This window comes from Monodelphis domestica, chromosome 8, assembly GCF_027887165.1.
Source record: "Monodelphis domestica isolate mMonDom1 chromosome 8, mMonDom1.pri, whole genome shotgun sequence".
NCBI classification, from domain to species: Eukaryota; Metazoa; Chordata; class Mammalia; order Didelphimorphia; family Didelphidae; genus Monodelphis; species Monodelphis domestica.
Window position 1 is genome coordinate 66,016,140 of NC_077234.1, and position 16,614 is coordinate 66,032,753.

The 16,614-nt window shown below is 33.6% G+C and overlaps 1 protein-coding gene across 8 annotated transcripts in view; it reads right to left on the bottom strand.

The window, feature by feature from the left end:
- Positions 1 to 2,034: 2,034 nt before the first annotated feature.
- ACSL3 (acyl-CoA synthetase long chain family member 3) overlaps positions 2,035 to 16,614 on the bottom strand; it is a 128,168-nt gene continuing 113,588 nt past the window's right edge. For 6 of the 8 annotated variants that reach the window (XM_007502201.3, XM_007502202.3, XM_056807399.1 and 3 more), the window contains 4 exons: positions 12,417 to 12,608; positions 11,051 to 11,165; positions 8,962 to 9,119; positions 2,035 to 5,550 (listed from right to left, as the gene is read on the bottom strand). In XM_007502201.3, coding sequence (XP_007502263.1) covers positions 5,393 to 5,550; positions 8,962 to 9,119; positions 11,051 to 11,165; positions 12,417 to 12,608 — 623 coding nt within the window. In that variant the 3' untranslated portion in view covers positions 2,035 to 5,392. The remainder of the gene's footprint in view (positions 5,551 to 8,961; positions 9,120 to 11,050; positions 11,166 to 12,416; positions 12,609 to 16,614) is intronic. The other 2 variants (XM_007502204.3, XM_056807400.1) reach the window with 1 other exon arrangement.

Sequence of the window (16,614 nt, forward strand, 5' to 3'; positions counted from 1 at the left end):
CTTTTTATGATCACTAAGGATTAGGGAAAAGTAGATACCCATCTATCAGAGAATGGCTAAATAAATTGTGGTATGTGAAATTTTAATAATATTACTATGCTATAAGAAATGATGTGAGGAAAAATGAAATATGTTAAGAACTATATTGAACTAATAAAGAGGAAAATAAAGTCAAGAAAACAAAATACAAGATAACTAAAACAATGTAATGGAAAGGGGGAAAAACTCATTTGAAAACCAAAAATCACACAAAATTATAAAACACAAGCAGGACTCAAAATGAAGAAATGAGAGGACACTTCTAATCCACTCCTTCATGGAGGTAGGAATTCCATTTTTCCCCCTATATATTGACCAGTTGTGATTTGTAGGAGGTTAAGATTTAGCTTTCTCTTTCAAAACCTATAAAAACTCTGATGGTTTGCATGACGATACTGAAATAGAGGAAGGGAAAGCATGAGAAAGAGGTGTGTAGACCCTAAAATAGTAAAGGAAAAAATGAATTTATTATTCAAGGGAATTGTGTAAAAAAAATAAAAATTAAAAATAAATGGAAAGAGAGAACAATGAAATCATGGAAAGAGAGCTGGATTAAATGTTAGGAAAGAAAAGAGGGAAGGGACCAATTTTTAAATGGCTCTTTTTGTGATTGCAAAGAATTAGATATTGAGAAGATACCCATCAGTTGGGGAATGACTATAAACGATTGAAGGCAGATGAACATAATGTATCATGCTGTAATTAATGATAAAGGGAATTATTTCAGAGAAAACTGGGAATACTCATGAACTGATACAAAGAGGTGAACAGAACTAGGAAAACAACTTATACATTATTAATATTATAATCAGCTTTGAAAGACTTCTTAGCGAAGACTCCAATGAACACAATGGCCAATTACAATTCCCAGGACTCATGATGGGCTATCCAACTCTAGATGATGAACAGATAAACTTAGGGTATAGATTAAAGTATATTTTCTTCTTTCTTTTCCATACCTTTTTTTCAGGGGGTTTGAATTGTGAGAACATGACTAATGCAGAAAATTATTTTGAATAAATATATGTACATATATATACAAACATATACATATATAATGGGTTCTATTTTTCTTTACTTCTCTATGGGTAGGGGAGAATTTGGATTTAAAAATAAAATTGGATTTAAAAAGTTAGAGGGGGATCAAATTCTATCATTTACTACCTTGTGACAACAGGCAAGCTGTGGGCCTATTTCTTCATCTATGATTGGAGGATTTATAAAGTCCCATTTAGCTCTAAGTCTATGATGCTCTATTATGAAAAAAAATAGTCTTTGTTATATATATAATTTGACACTACTAAATACAAGCCTACTGTTAAGATTATCTTTATATATCCAACCTTCATCATCCCATTTTTTCTACATAAAGATCAATTTTTCATAATAAAAAACTTAAATGTCAGCTGTGATCTAAATATGTTTTATATTTAAATACTGCCACAGCCATATTCTTCCAAAACAATAAGAAAAGTTTTATTTTAGTTGCATACAAAAAATATCATGTTTTAACAAATGGTCTAAGAAACGCAGACCTCAGTACTAATATTCCAAATTTGAAAAACTTGTCATTTTTAATTTCTATAAACATGACTACTTATGAATTATCTCTAGTACCATCAGGCATTTGAAAATGTTCTTTAAAAAGTGCAGCTTTTTGAGATTTAAAAAAAAAATGAGACAAGCTAAGAAGGAAATAGAAGAAGCAACACTTAGGACAAAGTATTTAAAGGGTTGAATTTTAAATACTCTAGGACTTAAATAACAGAATACCTTTAAAATAGGGAAAAGAAGACCATTACATTCACAGGAAATACTATGTGAAAAAATAAAGAGGAAGGTACATTAAACAACAGGAAAGTAAGAATTTCCAAGTCCTGAGAACATTCTATTCGAAGTAATAAAACTGAAGGATGTATTCTAAAACGCTGGTCATCATGGAAATTCTTTTAAAGATAATATAGAGAAGCACCCAATAAAGTAAAAAATTCAGGGTTTAACTTGAGAAACTTATTTTACATTTCTTTATTCTTGAAACATGTCCAATTACAAATAAATAATCCATACAACATAACTCTTTGATATACACTTTTTTCAGGCAGATAAGAGCGACAACCAAGAATACATTGAAAATGGGTTTACATTAAATAACCAATTACAATATACAACTGGTCATTCAGTTACATTTTCAGCATGGTCCAATATGTACACTGTTTAAAAGTAGACCATTTTATATAAAACACAGATGTATACAATTTTCTTACAGGCCCAAGAAAATGAACACACATCACAGCTTTAAAAAAAGTTGCATCACAGGGTTCTTTTAAGAGTTTAAATACAAAAATGTTTATAAGCTTGTGAATTTTGGCAGCAAATACAAAAATGTATGCCAGGCTATCCTATTTTTGCTGGCAGGTGCTAGAAAAATTGACAAGCTCCATGGGATTTTATAGAGGTTATCAAGTCCACACTTTAAAAAAGATTATTACTACTTAGAGAATTGACATCACCTAATGTCATGGACTGAATTTTGCACTGAATTTAGCTTCCATTTCAGCAAACTATTTTACTAAAAGAAGAATGCTTCCTTGGTGGGCATATCTTATCTTCTGGGAATTATGGAGATTATTGCATCAACAAACTTGTGAGAACTCTTCTGATGTCTCATTTTCCCAATCAATTCCAGAAAACATACCTATTCTCTTAAGAACAAGTCTTCTAACATCTACACTGTGACACAATTTGATGTGCATCTTAATTTTTCCAAACACAATGCCAAAGCTAAGGAACACTTTATAACTGAGGTTTTTTTCCCCCTTTCCTACCTGTCCTGTCTCCCAATTAACTTAGTATCTCTCACAATAAAATATTTTAAAGTTACTTAATTTTCCCAATTACAATGCAAGATTAACTGTTGTTCTATTTACTTAAAAAGTTGTTCTATTTAAGTATCAACATTCTTATTTGCTGTGGTCATAGGTGTCTGGCTCTAGTTTGGTGGACTGAACAAATGCTCAACTTTTAGCATATCAATAAATGAGAGAGTAAGTGAGTAATAAAGTCAGCTAAGTCTCATTAGCTGTTTCTGGAAAGAAAAAGAAAAATACTTTCAATTCAGTTCTGAAATACATACTCATTTGATTATCTAATGAGTGATTCTTTTGTAATTAAGCTCTACCTTTCTTAAGTGCACCATCCTACTAGAAGAAAGGATATTTTAGAATGTAACAAAATCTCAAATCTGGAAACTACTTCCCTTCTGGGAATTATATTCTATGAGGTAAAAAAAAAAAAGCATGGCAGTAAATAGCATGTCAACTATGCTTCTTTTTGAAAGTTGTTTTTTTTTATTCCATTTGCAGCAAACCTACATTTCCTTATTCTTCTTAATCCTTGTGCCAGGTAAAATGTATGCAATAAACTTGGTAATTTAACTGTTTCTAATCTCCACTTTCCTTGAATCTAAGGCTTTCTACTTCATCTATCAATACAGATATAGAAGGAAGGCCTTCTTATTCCACTTCAAGACATCCCTTTAATTCTTTTCTTATTTTAAAAAAACACTTCCTCTGGGAAATTGTTCTAAACTTTATAAAGGAAGCATCTATGGCAGAGAAAAATATGCAAAAACATGATAATAAGAGAAGCCACAAAAGAAATTATCTATTTCTCCAGGGGGGGACACCTTTGTGATGCAACCAAAACCTATCAGCCAAGCAACCTACATTCAATTTTAGGGAATCTTACCCAGGTAACAGAGGGCCAAATATTTAATATCTTTGTCTTTATTTTTACACCTAAAGTAACTGAGGTGTAGTTAATTCTATCAACTGTGCTTTTGTGTTAATAGGTACAAAATATTTTTATAAAGTGTTGCTGAAAATTGTGCCTATGAATTAAAAAGCATTGATTTGCGCACATTTCAATTTTTGTGATACCACCTTTGATGCCATACTCTCAAATTCCTTGGGTAATGTTTGATAAATCCTAAGCATTTCAAAAAGCTTATCTAGTAGGATAGGAGCATTTTAGGAATCAAGAACAGTGTCTAGTGATACAGAAAAACCTGCAAATTAAATCATGACACTTCTCTCATTATAAGGTTAATAGAAGAATGTCTTCTAAATTACCATGTAACCTTGAGAACATTTTTTTCAATCCCAGATGGCCCATTTTTATTCATAACCTTCAAGATAAGCACATTAATAATTATTAGCAAAAAAAGTGAAGTTGAAGACTTCTTTACAAGAACTTGGGTCAATATCCAAACAACATATAGCACATAAAATAAATACAACCTGGTGCAAAATTATATCCAAGAAAATAATCCTAAATTAAAAAGAAATAATCAAACCATTTGGACTACAGCTAGGAAATATGACAGTTTTCAATGATTCATGTGTAGCAAAATATAGAAACCTGAATGTGTATAAGGCTGATGTAGATAAAAGGTGTTTGGCTTTTTAAACTTCCACCTTTTAAAAATACTTTGTCAAACCTTCAGAGTTGTTTTCCTTTAACAGTTTCAGTGTCTTCCTAGTTACAAAATTTGTATAAAATTGTCTGAATTAATTTGAAGGTAAACCATTAGAAGATAGTTACTAACTGGCATTACACTGGCTATGTTAAGTTTCTTCTGAATTAATAAAGTATGACCTCATTATATATTGCCTCATTATATACAGTGCCATGACTAAACTTCATTATTTCCCATTTTAAAATTAAATATTTAAAGAAGAAACTGTCAGGCACATATTCACAAGATGTTGTTCTTTTAAATCATAAGCCTAGATATATTTATTTCTCTCAAATGCATACAAGACAATAATTACACAACAACAAATCTGATCTTCTGTTCAACAATGATTTGATTAATAAGCATTTGAAATTTACATAATTTCACATAAAGATCCTTTTGCTTTTAAATACTGTAAGTAAAAAAGGCCCCCAAAGTAACCATTTCTAATATTTCTTAGTTATCCCTCTATACAACCAAACTTTAAAAAGTTACAAACTGAACATTATACAGGATATATAAATCATTTTTAAAAATCTGAGGTTTCAAAATCATTGCTTCCCCAATATGATTCAGGAAAATCCACAAACTGACAAATATAATATAGTCATAGGTAGTGAAATAAATTGGGGTGAAAAAAAAAAGAAGAGACAGACACAAGTTTGCTGTCTTAAAATTTTACTAATCCTGTCAGTAAAAGATGGTAATGTCATGAGAAATAACAGTTTAGGCTTAAAATGAGGAATGGTGTTTGTCTCAAAGACTGAGACATGCAATTCAAGTATTTTCCTATTTGATCTGAGCTCACTGTAGCAAAGAGGTGCAAAAAGAGAACGATCATTTCCCTCCGTACATTCGCTCAATGTCCGCTTGGTAATGTGTTTTAAGTTCTTTGCGTTTTAGTTTGAAGGCATCAGTCACCAGGCCAGTTTCAGGGGTCCATGGATCTGGGCTCAAACGAATTTTTACTGGAATTTCAAACTTTTCCAGACCTGCTGCCATAACATAGAAAAAAGTTTCAAAATTCAAAAGCGTAAAAAATGTCCATTAATAATATCTATTTACTCTCACCTACTTAAAATGTTATCATTACTACTGCTAAAACTTAAAAGGCATGGCTTTACTAACGTCTATTTCTTCTCTCAGGTTGCCCAAGTATCATGAAAAGTTCATTAGAGATATTATTGTAAGGGAACAAGTTCATAAAGAGACTCTTTTACCCAGCAATAATAACATTGCTAGGTGTATAGACTAAAGAAATTTTTAAAAGAGGGAGAAGTCCCATAGCTATAAGAATATTTAGATTTTGGGTTACAGCAAAGAGGTAGGAATAAAGTAGATGCTCCCATTATTTGGAGTATTGTATAAATGCAAAATAAATTAATATGAGGCCAGTCAAAATGTTATTAAGCACCTACTGTGTGCCAGGCACTGTATTAAGTATTGAGGACACAAAGAACAGTAAAAGATAATCACTCTGACCTTAAGGACACATCAGTCTAATGAGGGAAGACAACAAGAAAGTAACTGGCACATACAAGAAATGTAAAACATTAACAGCAAATAATCAAAAGAGAGGAGGCACTAGCATTCAAGGAGATTGGGAAAAGACTCTGGTCAAAGGTGGGGAGCCAAACAATGAAGGAGACACAGATAGGGAAGTATTCAAGTGTTCCACTCCTAGGGGAGGCCTAGGAAAATAAAACACAAAATGGGAAGAGGCAGAGTCTTGTCTACAGAACGAAGATCTCAGAGTATGAGGGGGTCTCCTAAGATGTAAGAAGACTAGAAAAGCAGAAAAGAAGTTAGGTTATTTTTAGGCAGCAGAATATTCATCTTTGACCTGGAGCTTATTCAGTAGGGGTGCCAGGCTCAGCCCTGCACTGTGAGAAGATCATTCTGAGAAGTGGAGACCAGCCTGTGGATGACCATAGTAGTGCAGGTGGGAGGTGATGAGCAGGCAGTGGCAGGGCTAGAGAAGAGAAGGTGGACAGGAGAGATGGGAATGCTGACAAGACTTAGAAACAGATTGAGCTTGGGGAGGTGTGAGTGAAGAGTCAAAAAAGACACTTAGCATTCCAGGGACAATGGTGGTATCCTCAACAGAAACAGGGAAGTTTGGAAGGCAGTAGGGTTTTAGAGAAAAAATTATAAATTCAGTTTCAGACATGATAAGTTTAAAATATCTAAAAAAAGTTTGACATGTCCAAAAAGGTGCAAGAGATGTATAAATGGAGGTCAGCAGAGAGGTAAGGGCTGAGTAAGTAAATTTGAGAATTATCCGCATAATGGAATCCCTGGGACAATGAGATCACCCAGTGAAATAGTGTAAATGGAGAAAAGGGACTAGGCCAGAGGCCTGGGGATGCTCACAGTTCATAGTATGATCTGGATGAAGGTTCCCTCAAAGGAGAATGAAGAACAGCAAAAATTCAGGGTAGAGAAGTGGGGGAGCAGGGCTAAGAAAGTATTCAAGAGAAGTAGGGAGTCTGAAAAGACCATCAAGGGGGCAAGAAGCAAGAGGCTTAAGAAAGATCAATAGATTTGGCAATTAAGAAATCATTAGTACCTTTAGATAGAATAGTTTGGGTTGAATAATGAGGTCAAAAAACACTGCAAAGAATTAAGAAGCAGATGAGATAATACTATGCTGGCACAGTAGATAGAGAACTAGGCCTGCAGTCAAGAAGACTCATCTTCCTAAGTTATCAGCTGCGTGACCATGGGCAGCTCATGTAACTTTGCTTGCCTTAGTTTCCTCATTGTAAAATGACCTGGAGGAGAAACTCCAAAAGGTGTCATGAAGAATCAGACTGATTGAACATCCAGCCCTAGGTGTCTCAGTAGCTAGAAAGCCAGTCCTATAGGTGAGAGGTCCTAAATTCAAATCTGATCTCAGACATTTCCTCACTGTGTGACTGGGCAAGTTGTTTAACCCCAATTGCCTAACCCTTACTACTCTTCTGCATTGGAACTGATGCTTAGTATTGACTCTAGGATAGAAGTAAGGGGTTTATTTTTTAAAAGAAAGAAATGGTTATCGTTACTGATTAGAGAAATGCAGATTAAAACAATTCCGAGATATCATTCTTACAACTATCAGATTGGCTAAAATGATAAATGGGCAAATGGCAAATGTTAAAGACAATGTAGAAAAATGGAGACACAAGAAGTGGAATTGTAAACTGATCCAATGATTCTGGAAAATAAACTGGAATTATGCCCAAAGAGTAACAAACTATGTATATTTTTTGACTTAGCAAGAGCACTATCACTATTAGGTTTGTTTCCTAAGGTGATCAGGGTAAAAAGGAAATATTTATAGTAGTCCTCTTTGTGATGGCAAGGAACTAGACTGGGGGCATATCCATCAATTGGGAAATGATTAAACAAGTTGGTGTATATGATAATGATGGAAAAGAAGTGCACCATAAGAAAGGAGGAGCAGGTGAATTTTTCTAAAACATGGAAAGACCTACATGAAATTATGTGATGACATGTGAAAGGAGCAGAACCAAGAGAACATTATATACAACAACAGAAAATTATTTAAAGAATAACTTGTATACGTCCACCTCCAGAGAAAGAAATAATAGAGAAAAATAAAGAAAAAAAGTTTTATATCTACCTCTACTTTTTTGTCAAATGATGCCTTCTCTAATGTAAGGAGGAGAGGAAGGGAGGTATTTGGTAATTTTAATGTAACAAACAAATAATTTTTTTTTTAAGAATGACCAAAGGGACAAATTCTGAGAAATCTAAGAATACTTGTATGAACTGATAAAGAATGAAGTAAAACCAGCAAAAAAAGTTTATACAATGTATATCACACTCTTCACTTCTTGGCATAGTTTATAGACTAGAGCTACAGAATGAGACCCACATTTTCAGACACAATTTTGTTTGAATCTACCTATTTATGATAACAAAGCATTTGGTAGTGAGACAAAAAAGTGTCAAATGACTTACTTTAAAATATATATAAAAGGAAAACTGAACATCAGAAGGGGACAACACAGAGTAGCAAAACAGTGTTGGAACACGATAAATTTGAAGTATACATTTCCTACATGCACAGTGCAGCTTTTATAGCTTCACATGAAGTTCTTTTTATTTCTCTTTTGGGTAGAAAAATGTTTGTTTTTGTTGATGTTTATTAAATTCATGATAAGAGAAAATTTATTTTAAGGGAGGAGAGCAGAAAAAAGAGGAACTAATTAATGTGACTACAAAGTTTCAACTTTTTCTATAGAAATGAGGAGCTATGGAAGTTGTTTGAGAAAGAGAATGGCATAATTCAAGTTTAGAAAAGGATCTTATTATGTAATATTAGAAGAACAACATTGATTTTTCCCATTACTTATATAACAGATTTTTCATTAACTGTCAATAAACAGAGCACTCACCTGAAACAGCAGCCTCAGAGAGCACTTTTAGCACCTCCTTTTCCATTATTGGACTATTACAGATCTCCTCCCAAGTCCCTCTCAGTTCTTTTTGTCGAGCTAGCTCTGTTAGTTCCTTCTGATTTGGCACAACAAATCCAATGACATAAGAATGATAACTGAAATATATAAAAGACAGTGAGCCATCTATTAATAATGGCTTTTAGACAAAACAAGTGAATTAGTAACACCTGGCAGATGTTACTTATTTGACATTTTCAAAGTTCTTTAAGAAATTCTAAATCATAAAATGCTCTTAACTCCTTTTCAAATATGTGATATTTAGATATACTATATTTTACTAAACAGAGTTCCACTTATTCACAGTATTTCACATCTGTTACTTCTTAGAACTCACTGCTTTTTAGAACTCACTTCTAGAGTAATGTACATGTGGACCTTGGTGGCTTTAAAATATCAAATACATTCTATTCACTTCTGAGTTTTCAAAATGATTTCACATATTCTCTTTTTATTTGAATCTCAATAAAACCCAAGATGGTGAGGTAAAGTTTTATTTTTTGGACAAGATACTTCAGTGTAGCTTTTCATCTTTTGTCCTTTGCCATTTTTTATGACATTTTATATATCTTTGATATTATCCTTTGTGCTCTTTCTTGCACACATCATCTCAGATTATATTCTATAGTATGCTTTATACACAATCTCCATTGCTCCTTAGCTCAGCCATAATTTTAATTCTATAGAGATTGTGGCAGTCTGTGATCAGAAAACATTAGTATTTTTAAATGATTTTTTAAAAAACTTTCAGGAGCCATCATGGAAGGAAGTACTGAAAGCAAGTGAACAATTTTCCAAAAGCACTGCAGATCTTTCTCTTCCTTTTACTAGCTCGTTGTTTATATACACTGCCTGACCAAAAGAGATGCACTGACTGTCTGAAGGGCATGCCTATCCAACTAATATGCAATTTTCTGGGCAACAGACACATTTCACCCAGTTTATTTTTGCTGTGTAGATCACTAGGCCATATTTTTTTCATTGTGAATATCTCTAAGAAAACTCTAGAATTCTGAAGCTTGATGAAATCATCCCAATTATATCCACAAACAGGAAAATCTGAAAGTTGTCACCATCTACAATGAATCCTTTTTATACTTTGTTAAACAGAAGTAGATTCCTTATGTGAATGTGTCTCCTGATTGTAAGTTACTAAACATTGATAATTAAAAGAGAATGTCAAAAAATTCTTCTGTTACATTAAAGGTGAATCAATAATAAAAAAAAAATAAGCCCTAGAACTGTTGAACATAATGATAGTTTAATTTACTTTAGCTAACCGGTGGCACAGTGGATAGAGTACCAGGACTAGAATCAAGAAGACCAAGGTTGAAATCCAGTCTCAAACACTTACTAGCTGTGTAACATTGGGCAAGTCTATTAACACAGTTTACCTTACATTTCTACATCTATAAAATGAACTGGAAAAGGAAATGGCAAACCACTCTAGTATCTTTGCCAAGGAAAACCCAAAAGGGGTCACGAGGAATCATACATAACAGAAATATGTGAATAACAACAAAAATAAGTAAATGGAGTATAGAACTTTAGAATTACCTATCTGGTTTGGAATTTAAGAATAATCAATCAATAATCAATTATTAAGAGCCTACAGGGGCCAGCTGGGTAGCTCAGAGGATTGAGAGCCAGGCCTAGTGATGGGAAGTCCTAGTTTCAAATCTGGCCTCAGACACTTCCCTGCTGTGTGACCCTGGGCAAGTCACTGGACCCCCATTGCCTAGCCCTTATCACTCTTCTGCCTTGGAACCAATACACAGTATTGATTCCAAGATGGAAGGTAAGGGTTTATTAAAACAAAGAAAGAAAAAAGAAAAAAAAGAGCCTACTATCTGGTAGGTACTGTATCATGTTTTACCATGTGGATGTGATTTATCTGTATGAAGTTGACAACTGAACCCTTGTGACCTAATGGAGAGAAAGGATATGAAGAAAAGAGGGCCTAAGATAATCATAAAAAATTAAATTTTTTTTGATAAGTATACAACAGCATTAAACTTTCTTATCATACCTGTTTGCATATGCACAGATGTTATCTATTAATGGGAGATTCTTTAAAGCTGCCTCAACTTTTCCAAGAGAGACGTATTCTCCTGCCTGAAGTTTTACAAGGTCCTTTTTACGATCTGTTTGGGGAAAAAAAAAAAGGACATTTCATCCAAATGAAAATTATATATACATATACAATGAGACTCTCTGATATACAAAAGACATTGAATATCCTTAAATAGCTAGTTGTCAACTAAATTTATAATAAAACTAACCAAAAAACATACTATGAATCTAAGACCTAAAAAGCAATATTAAGCATACCTTTTAAAAATGAGGTCATTCAATTTGCCTTTACTCAAATGGTATCAAAATAGAATAATCTCCTAAGTTCAGGAAATGAAGAATAGAAAAGTTTCCCCAATTGACATAAGCAGAAAAAAAATTATCTTTAAAATAACTAAAACAAATTGAACACAATTAAGATTATGAGCTTACTATGTAAAAGATGACAGCTTAGCCATCAGTGAAAATTTAAGCAAAGGCCAATGGCTCTTCCATTGCCCCTAATGCAAAAACATTTTTAACAAGAATAGCTGAAAAATGTATTCTTCAGATACAAAAGCTAGAAATTCACTCAAAACAGAATGATATATTGGGCCAATAATTTTTTTAACTGTTATGGATGACCAGCTACATTAAATGGCAAAAAGCCCAATAAGAATACATGGGGAAATTCTATTTACTGAAATAAATGAATACAGATAACCTGATCATCACTTTTCTCCAAATATAAAAGGGGATGTTCATAGTCAAAAATGATCAGCACACAGTTCATTGTTGTTCATCAAGAAAAATTTCAAAGTTGGAAGGAGGATTAGGTCCACAGACTAACACATTATTAGGTCCACTGAAACTTAAATAATACAGTAATTTTTTTTTAAACTTACCCTTCTGTCTTGGAATCAATACTGTGTATTGGTTCCAAGGCAGAAGAGTGGTAAGGGCTAGGCAATGGGTGTCAAGTGACTTGCCCAGGGTCACAAAACTAGGAAGTGTCTGAGGCCATCTCTGAACCTAACTCTCAATTCACTAAGCCACCCAGTTGCCCCAAGAATGCAATAATTTTATGGAAACATTTTTCAGTAGGTCTCTATATATAGTAAAATAACCTCTATTCAATGCAATATATATTCCAAGAAAATGGGACACATATACATCATATATAAAAATGTTTAAAATTTAAGTATTTCTTATACATTCTTTCATACAAGGTATCACAAAAAGATTGTGGAGTTTTAAGCTATGGAAAGCCTAAAGCTGAAATACAATTTTAGGGACACTGTATTAGAAGGATTTATTTCCAACAATCAAATCAGATGGCTCACCAATAATCTTTAAACACCCATCAGGATCAAATTCTCCAATATCTCCCGTACAAAGCCACCTCTGTCCCCTTGCATCTTCAAAGAAATCAGTTTGTGTTTTTTCCTTATTTTTGTAGTAGCCCATTGTCACATTCTTGCCACCAAGTAGAATCTCACCCCTAGGACGTGGTTTATCTGTATTAAAGTATCCACCTAATTAAAAGAAAGAATATTTTATGATGCATAAAGCTCTTTAAAGTATATAAAAAGAAAATATATATTTTTATATTTTTAGTGTAAGATATCTATCTTATCTTCATTACTTTTAGAAATATACAACTACGATAAAGAAAAAAATTATGTGAATATTTTTAAAAAGCTCAACAGCCAGCTTAAATATACTCAAATTGGATAGATACTGTGTGTGTGCGTGGGGGGGGGAGGGAAGGGAGGGTTAGTCTAGCACAGGAAAAGAACTTTCATGTATTTTAAAATTTTTATAAATTAGCCTTGTCAGACTCTCCTTTTAACTAGCTAATTTCACTGTTTAGTAGTTACTCCTCTCATGAACTGTTATAAGGGATATTATATTACCATTTTTGTCTACTTTTTTCATACAGACAAGCACAGGTATGTATAAATTATATAATATCTTAAGATATAAATTATGTTAAATGCAGCCATAAATTACACTAATGGTATTAACAAAATTCCTTAGAGCACTGTCAGGTTATGAGGAATTACCAAAGAATTAAGTGTTCTGGTTAAATATATTTGTCAAGGTAGAATAAATCAACAAAAAAGCATTTCTGTGCCAACATTGGTGATAAAAAGAGGAAAAGGAGAGAGTCTGTTATCAAGAAGCTCATACTTTATCTGGGTGGAGCATCACATAAGAGAGGTCAGTCATAGGAAGACAAAGAGGTCCTGAAGTCCTAATGGTACAGCAACAGGACAGTTGGCAAAGGCCCAGGGTGGAGAGGACCTGGGGGCAGAGCAAATGTTAAGGCCTTGCCATTTCCCTTCTCTCCAGAGGCACTCTTAGAATTGATGACTCCCATCCTAGTCAAGGAGTATGACAAGTCTTGTCACTCTTCCCTATCAGTTTGCTCCATGAAGACATGGGAAAGTGTCAAAGAGAAGGCAAGGGTGGAAGTGACTTACAATAGGCAACTTTGGGGCTGGGGAAGGAATGAAGAGAAGGCACAAATTTAAGAACATACTTTTAAAAATTGAGCAACTTTTCTAAATTGTTCAAACTGATTTCTCACCTTTATTACACAGAAAGTACTTTAATGGGTCTGTGACCTCATTGTGGATACTCTCATATGGCATGGACAAGGTGTCCTTTGCATCCTATGTACTTATAATGTTCACTTGCTACCATAAATTCTCCCCAGTGTGTCTGCATGGATATCAATGGAGTATGTGGCTATTCAGTGGTCGTCCTCTACTCCCAATCTGTCTCCTTATTCATGGTGTATCCTTTTATGACACTTTACCTGTGTAATTATGTATAGATAATGTACAACTCAATTATGCCTACCTTCTACCTGCTCACTGCTGGGTGACCTGTAATTTTAATTATTTTCAAACTAGAAATCCCAGACATATCCAAACAGAATCACCACAAGGACATTACATCCAAAACATGGACTTCTATTTCAGAAAGAACATCAAGATCATAAAAAATACTATACAATTACCCAAAAGAAATACCATCCACCCTCCTCCTATCTTGTTTTAGATCCAATGCCCAAACTATCCTTGGCCTCTAACTTAGGCACTGATAGAACAATGCTATACATTTCCAGTTGACTGGATATCATAGTCTGGGCTAAAAAGAAGCCAGCTCAATCCAGCTGGTTTTCTCCTTTTAGGGATAGTTAGAATCCTTTTGAATGACCACAGATGATCTGTAGGAGATTGTCAGGTTTTAAGTTTAATGAAACCAGCAGAAAGTCATCTACAAAAAGGTGCACATGAAACACCTCATCAGTACCCCCCCCAAAAAATCACTCTGATTAGACATCTTCTCTGAAAGGGGAAAATCCCTTTGGAAAGCATTCACCTCCCTATTTAATAACTTATTTGGTATTAATATCCAGAGGAATGAATAAAGTTATCTTTTCCAAAGAAGACTGTAGGATTTTAATACAAATAAAATATACCTTCCTTGTCAGTTATGAGCCTCTAGAGCAATATGTTGTTTCCCCAGATCAAATGCTATTAAAAAAAATTAAGTACAGTGGGATCTTTTGAATTTCCTACATGTCAGTCAATTCTTTGACTAAACATGTGGATTCCTTAGAAATATAATTTGGAATACCTCTGCTCTATTCTCATGCCTTCAATTTAAGGGAATTGTTACTCATGTGTGTGCAGAAAGATTGATTATTCAAATAGAACTTAAAGAGATGATAAAGAATTAGTTATTAAAATTCTCTCAATCATCTCTTTTGATGAAAATAAGGTCCATTCCTTTCCAAATGTTTGGCATCCTTGTCAATCAGCTATCTTGAGAATTATAAATTCAAATGTTCTCAGTACTATGTCACCTTCAATGCCAATCTCTTCTACACAAACCTGGTTCAATTCAACTACTCTTTCCATCTTTTTAAAAAAATTATCTTAAGATAAGATGGCTTCATTGTTACTGACGAGGAAAAGACTTTATGAGAGAAATGGATTTGCCCAAGTTTTTGTCTTTTGGTGGTCCTACTTCAAGTCCAATCCTTAATGCTCTCAGGGTGAGCTATCTTAATTATTAAAGTCTTTGGGTGATAAAGTATGTTACCCATAGCTACCTGATGGACTCAGGATATAGATACATTTTTTAGACATGACCATTACAGAATTTGGGTGAGGAGCTTTGACTTCATATTTATTAAAAAGCTTTTTTTTCCTCCTAAAAAGGGGCTGGGGAATCAAATTTTCTTAATTGAAAATAACCTTTTAAAACAACTCAATTATTGCTTTTCCTTAAACTGTTTCTTAGTTCTGTGAGATGATGCCACTAATTCTCTTCCAATATTCTTCTCCGTTAACTTTCTGCAAACATTCAAATTCTAAAGCAGTATAGCTCTTGGCTGTCATCTCCTTCCTTGTGACACTAAAATCATGTATTTACTAGCCTCATTTATTTTCCAAGTTGTTACAGCCGATTCATACCAGATAGACTTCCTAAGGAGACGGTGAAATGAAGTCTATATTAATTTCTATTCTTATAACTATTTCCCACTACTTGGTATCTGCTTTTAACATCTTGGCACTGCTTTACACATACCCATTAAGGCTGAAGTTGCTTCAATTCATTTTGTGCCCTATCTTTTTTTCTTTCAGTCTCTTCTCCTGTTAAGAAGTGTGAAAGTGTTAAGGAGCACATTTTCATCTGCTCTTGCTTCAGCTGAACCCTCCTAATTAGAATGTGAGCTACCTGAGAGCAAGAATGTCTTGGTTCTGTTTGTGTCCCCAGAAGTTAGTAGTGGTTGGCACACAGTAAAACTTCAATGTTTTTTTCATTCCTTTGTTTTAATAAGAATAAACAAAAGATCTGAAAAATTACTCTTTTATTTATAGTCAGCTGTTTCCTGACTTAGAGAAAGTAATCAAATTAATTTTTTACGATGTTATTTGTTCATCTTCAGTGATAATGAACTTTCTTCTTAAAGTATTAAGTATTATCTGAGGCACAAACATTCTGTACAGTAAACAAGAAGCAATTATTAGTTTCTCTCTTTTTCTTTCATCCTAAACTGTGTTTTCCAACAGTTTTCACTATTCTGCTCTCAATATTTACATTAAAGTCACCAAGTATAAAAGTGACGTGATCATGATAAATCTTTAGAGTTTATCAAGGACTTCCGAAAATTTCTCTAACTCCGTAAACTCAGTAACAGATGTTGTAGAACAGCTTGCAATAATTTTCCTGGTGGTCTCTTTGCAAATGCTTAGTATGAACACTGTACTGCTCACAAATTGTCCCAAGAAATGGCTTTTTGTTGCCTCTGAGGAACAATATAATCAACTCCAAGTACTTTTGCCTAACTAAGGAGAATCATGATAAAATGTCAGGATTTATATGGTTCAATTCATTCAGGAGTCAATAGTCTACAAGTCAATAAACAAAATTTAATATTTAAAGGCAGTCTAAAAATGTGTGAGGCTTAGCATCCTCTGATCCATGTTTCTGTCCTTGACATCACAAACAGAAGGAAGT